The sequence below is a fragment of the Trichogramma pretiosum genome, unplaced genomic scaffold (assembly GCF_000599845.2).
Source record: "Trichogramma pretiosum strain Unisexual culture from Peru unplaced genomic scaffold, Tpre_2.0 scaffold39, whole genome shotgun sequence".
NCBI lineage: Eukaryota > Metazoa > Arthropoda > Insecta > Hymenoptera > Trichogrammatidae > Trichogramma > Trichogramma pretiosum.
Window position 1 is genome coordinate 1022125 of NW_019640828.1, and position 5225 is coordinate 1027349.

At 36.1% G+C, this 5225-nt stretch overlaps 1 protein-coding gene across 1 annotated transcript; it reads right to left on the bottom strand.

The window, feature by feature from the left end:
• Positions 1-393: 393 nt before the first annotated feature.
• LOC106659498 (zinc finger protein OZF-like) lies at positions 394-4413 on the bottom strand. The gene is made up of 3 exons (XM_023463344.1): positions 4324-4413; positions 557-1544; positions 394-431 (listed from the first exon to the last, which is right to left on the bottom strand). Exons 1-3 carry the CDS (start codon positions 4411-4413, stop codon positions 394-396), a joined length of 1116 nt encoding a protein of 371 aa, XP_023319112.1.
• Between the last annotated feature and the right edge of the window lie 812 nt (positions 4414-5225).

Genomic DNA, 5225 nt, shown 5'->3' on the forward strand with positions numbered 1-5225 from the left:
TTTGTTTTTTCAGATAAAATTACTATCGATCATTCGTCTTTTCGTGAGTTTTATCAAAAATACAGTAGTCAACTAAATGCTCGCTCCGTTCAAAGTTTCAACCAAGACATGAAAAAATTACTCGCGACTGATCGTTGCACAAAGAGTTACAGGAATCATGCATTCAAAAAACAAATAGAGAACAATAACAAGTAGTACGTAAAATCTAAAAACACCCAAACATCATTGAAAAATGATTTAATTTGATTGTTAAACGCCCAAAGTCAGGTGATCAAAAAATTATTTTAGAACGATTTTTATTAAAAGTTTCAAAAAAAATATGTATGAGAATTTGAACATATATTTAAAATTGTCAATCATCTTTTCTTCTCAAACTTATCGAATACGTGATCATTAAAACCTTTGTGAATTGTCCTTTGGTGTCTGAGTAACTGCAATTTTTGTCCAAATTTCTGCTCGCATTTATCGCATCTGTAATCTTTGCGACCTTCGTGTATTGTTTTCTGGTGATTTATCAAATTGCTTCGTTCCTGAAATTTTTTCTGGCATTTGTCACATGCGTAATCTTTGAGGCCTTCGTGAACTCCCCTTTGGTGTCTGAGCAATTGTTGTTTTTGTCCAAATTTTTTTTCGCATTCGTTGCAACCGTAATCTTTGCGGCCTTCGTGGATCGTCCTACGGTGGTAGAGCAAGCTTGATATTTGTCCAAATTTCTTTTCGCATTTTTCGCATACGTAATCTTTGCGACCTTCGTGTACTGTCTTTAGATGCAAAAACAACGCATGTTTTGTTCCAAATTTTTTCTCACATTGTTTGCATGCAAAATCTTTGCGGCCGTCATGTACCGTCTTTTGGTGTATGAGCAATTTATGTTTGTATACAAATTTCTTCTCGCACCTATCGCATCCGTAATTTTTAAGACCTTCGTGTACTGTCTTTTGGTGAACAAGCATAGTCCGTTTATGTCCAAATTTCTTCTTACACTTGTCACATTCGTAATCTTTCCGGCCTTCGTGTACTGTCTTTTGGTGGGCTATCAAATTTGATCTGCATCCATAGTTTTTCCCGCACTCGTCGCATGCGTAATCTTCCCGGCCTTCGTGGATCGTCCTTTGGTGGCGGAGTAAAGTCAATTTGTGTCCATATTTATTTTCGCACTTGTCGCACGCGAAATCTTTGCGACCTTCGTGAACTGTCTTTTGGTGTCTAAATAATTTGGATTTATATCCAAATTTCTTCTCACACTTGTCGCACGCGAAATCTTTGCGACCTTCGTGTACTGTCTTTTGGTGATTCAACAAATCGGACTTACTTGCAAATTTCTTTTCACATTGATCGCAGACAAAATCTTTCCGACCTTCGTGAACAGCCCTTTGGTGGATAAACAGAGTACATTTATATCCAAATTTCTTTTCGCATCTGTCACATGCGTAATCTTTGCGAGCCTCATGAACTGCCGTTACATGGTTCAGTAAATTCCGCTTACTTCCAAAATTCTTCCCGCAATTGTCACATAAGTAATCTTTGAAACTGCGGTGTACTGTCTTTTGGTGTAATAGCAATTGCGATTTTTCTATAAATACCTCCCCGCACTTGTAGCATGCAAAATCTTTGCGACCCTCGTGTACTGCCTTTACGTGCAAGAGCAAACTATGTTTAGTATCAAATCTCTTGGCGCACAATTCACACAAGTAATTTCTGAAAACTTCGTGGAATATTTTTTTATGTTTGAGTAAAGTTGATTTATTTTCAAACTTCCTCTCGCACTTGTTACATGGAAAATCTTTACAGCCTTTGTGTTCTTTGTGTTCTGATACTTGGTGTCTACTCAAATGACTTCGGAACTCAAATTTCTTCTCACATTTGTCACATGCATAATTTTTTTGTTGACTGTGTATTGTGTTTTGGTGTGTCAACAAGTTTGATTCCAGTATAAATGACTCCTGGCAAATATCACAAACGTGTTGCTTTTTGTCTGAAACAACAGTATCTTGCTCACCTAAATTATTTTCCGAGACAACTGCTTCGAATTTTTTCTCACTTTTATCCATTTTGATGCCTAAATCAAACGATGGTTCAGTCTATTTAGTATAAGAAATTTAACGAGTGTTATTTTTCTTTTAGTATTATGTCTTGTTTGGTCGTGAAAGACAACATTCGAACTAATTTGTTTTTCCTATAAACCAGATCGGTGTTTCGGTGTCAAAATATTTTATAATAAAATTGATTACAATTTAAGTACCGATTTATCAGTTTATACATTCTCCGTCAACTAGGCAGAACTGGTCTGAGACCGCCTTATTCAATTGACTCTATGATTAGCTGACCAAATCAGGACGCGTACGTGAAATTGTGCGGATTTTATAGATCATCAATTTCATATGATGGAGAATCCGTAATATGTAAGAATATTGTAAGGAAGAAGTTATACTTGTATGTTTCTTGATAAAGATAGTGTAAATGTCTCATAAGAGGCAAAAACACTTGAATAAAAACAAAACAAAAAATGTGAGGCACACGCCATTTTAATACAATTTTTGCTTCAAATTAAATTGTTAATTGGTTTTCACGTTTCTTTTTTCAGACAGAAAACATTGTTATTATGGATCATTGGTATTTACGTAATTTTTATCAAAAGTACAGTAGTCAACTAATTTCTCGCTCAGTTCAAAGTTTCGACCAATTCGTGAAAAAATTACTCTCGACTGATCGTTGCATAAAGAGTTACAGGAATCATGCATTCTAAAAATAAATAAAGAACAGTAACAAGTAGTATGTAAAATCTGAAAACACCCAAACATCATTGTAAAATGATTTAATATAATAGTTGAACGCCCAAAGTTCAGTGAACACAAAATTATTTCAGAACAATTTTTATTACATATATTTTCAATTGTCAATCATCATTTCTTCTCTTACTTGTCGAAAATGTGATCATTAAAACCTTTGGTGAACTGCCCTTTGGTGTCTGAGCAATTGCACTTTTTGTCCAAATTTCTGCTCGCATTCATCGCATCCGTAATCTTTGCGACCTTCGTGAATTGTTTTCTGGTGTTTTATCAAATTACCCCGTTCCTTAAATTTTTTTAGGCATTTCTCACAGGCCCAATCTTTACGGCCTTCATGCACTGCCTTTTGGTGTAAGAGCCAATGTGATTTTTGTCCAAATTTCTTTTCGCAATTTTCACATGCGTAATCTTTGCGACCTTCGTGTACCGTTTTGTTGTGTCTGATCAAAGTGCTTGACTCCCCAAATTTCTTTTCACAATTTTTACATGCGTAATCTTTGCGACCTTCGTGTACTATTATACGGTGCCTCAAAAAGTCCGACTTATGTCCAAATTTCTTCTCACACTTATCGCATTCATAATTTTTAAGACCTTCGTGAACTGTTTTTTGGTGAAGAAGGAAATACGTTTTAGTTCCAAATCGTTTCTCGCACATATTGCATGCGTAGTCCTTGCGACGTTCGTGTACTGTTCTTTTGTGCATGAGCAAATTACTTTTTTGTCCAAATTTCTTTTCGCACTTGTCGCATGCGTAATCTTTGCGGCGTTCATGTACCGTCCTTTGATGCTTCAACAAATCCGATTTTTTTCCAAATTTTTTCTGGCACTTGTCGCATGCATATTCCTTGCTACCTTCATGGACTGATCTTTGGTGTTTCAACAAATTAGACTTACTTCCAAATATCTTCTTGCAATTATCGCATGTGAAATCTTTCCGACCTTCATGTACTATTCTTTGATGCCTCAACAAATCTGATTTTTGTCCAAATACTTTCTCGCATCTGTCACATGCATAATCTTTGCGACCTTCATGAATTGACCGTTGGTGCTTCAACAAATCTGATTTAATTCCAAATTTCCCCTCGCACTTGTCGCATGCAAAATCTTTGCGACCCTCGTGTACTGCTTTTATGTGCAAGAGCAAACTATGTTTATTACCAAATCTCTTTGCACATTTTTCACATAAGTAATCTTTGAAAATTTCGTGGAATATTTTTTCGTGCTTTAGTAAAGTTGTTTTATTTTCAAATTTTTTCTCGCACTTGTTGCATACATAATCTTCGTGATCTTTGTGAACCAATTTCTGGTGCGCAGTCAAACTTGATTTTTTTACAAATTTTTTCTCGCACTTGTCGCATGCAAAATCTTTACGGCTTTTGTGTTCGGATATTTGGTGTCTACTCAGATGACTTCGGAATTCAAATTTCTTTTCGCATTTGTCGCATGCATAATTTTTTTCTTTATTGTGAATTGTGTCTCGGTGTGTTATCATACTTGATTCAAGTGTAAATGCCTCCTGGGGAATATCACAAACATGTTTTTTATCGTCTAAAACAACAACGTCCTGTTTACTTAAATTATTGTCTGAGTCAACTTCCTGAGATTTCTTCTTACTTTCATCCATTTTGGTACCAAAACTAAACGTCAGGTCCTTTTATTTAATGCTAAAAAATTTAAATGAGTACAATTTATCTTTAGGTATAATGGCTTGTTCGGTGGTGATAGACAACATTCAAACTAACTTGTTTTTACTATTAACATCACTAGTGTTTCGATCATACTGTTTACAATTAAAGTACCAATTTACCACCTGCTTGTACATTACCTTCCGAGTATAAAACTTAAACTTGGCGACGATTTCTTCGAGCAATTGTTTGAAATTAGGTACTTCGAAACAAACTTCCGAAAAAAAACATCAAGTTGATATATCCTTATAAACATGTTTAATGAAAAATTGCGATATTCGTTCCAAAATTTGTCACACCCTACCATGGCGTGATTAGTAAGCTACATAATCTACTACTGATTGTTGCCACGATAGAAACAGCAGCAGCAGTAACAATGATTTTTTTCTCGTAAGTTCCTCTCATATCTTATTCTTCTCATTTATTTTTTCTCCGTCTCCCACCAGCAGCTGGACAATACAAACATATAATTGAGTGCATATAGAGAAAAAGGACGAGAAGGAGAGGCCACGACCTCGCTCCCGAGTGCATCCCTATATACACTCGCACATCTATATATAATACACGTACCGCAAAAGTCAAGTCGACGAGCTTATTTATGGGGCTGTGTGCAGCAGCAGCAGCAACTCGAAAAACCGCACATAATGCAGCTGCTGGCTATGTGTGCCTTCGGTTATAGCCCGAAACAAGACGTAGATGTTGCAATAATGAGGTACGGCACAATGCATACGTGAGCGGGGGCGCGAGAGCG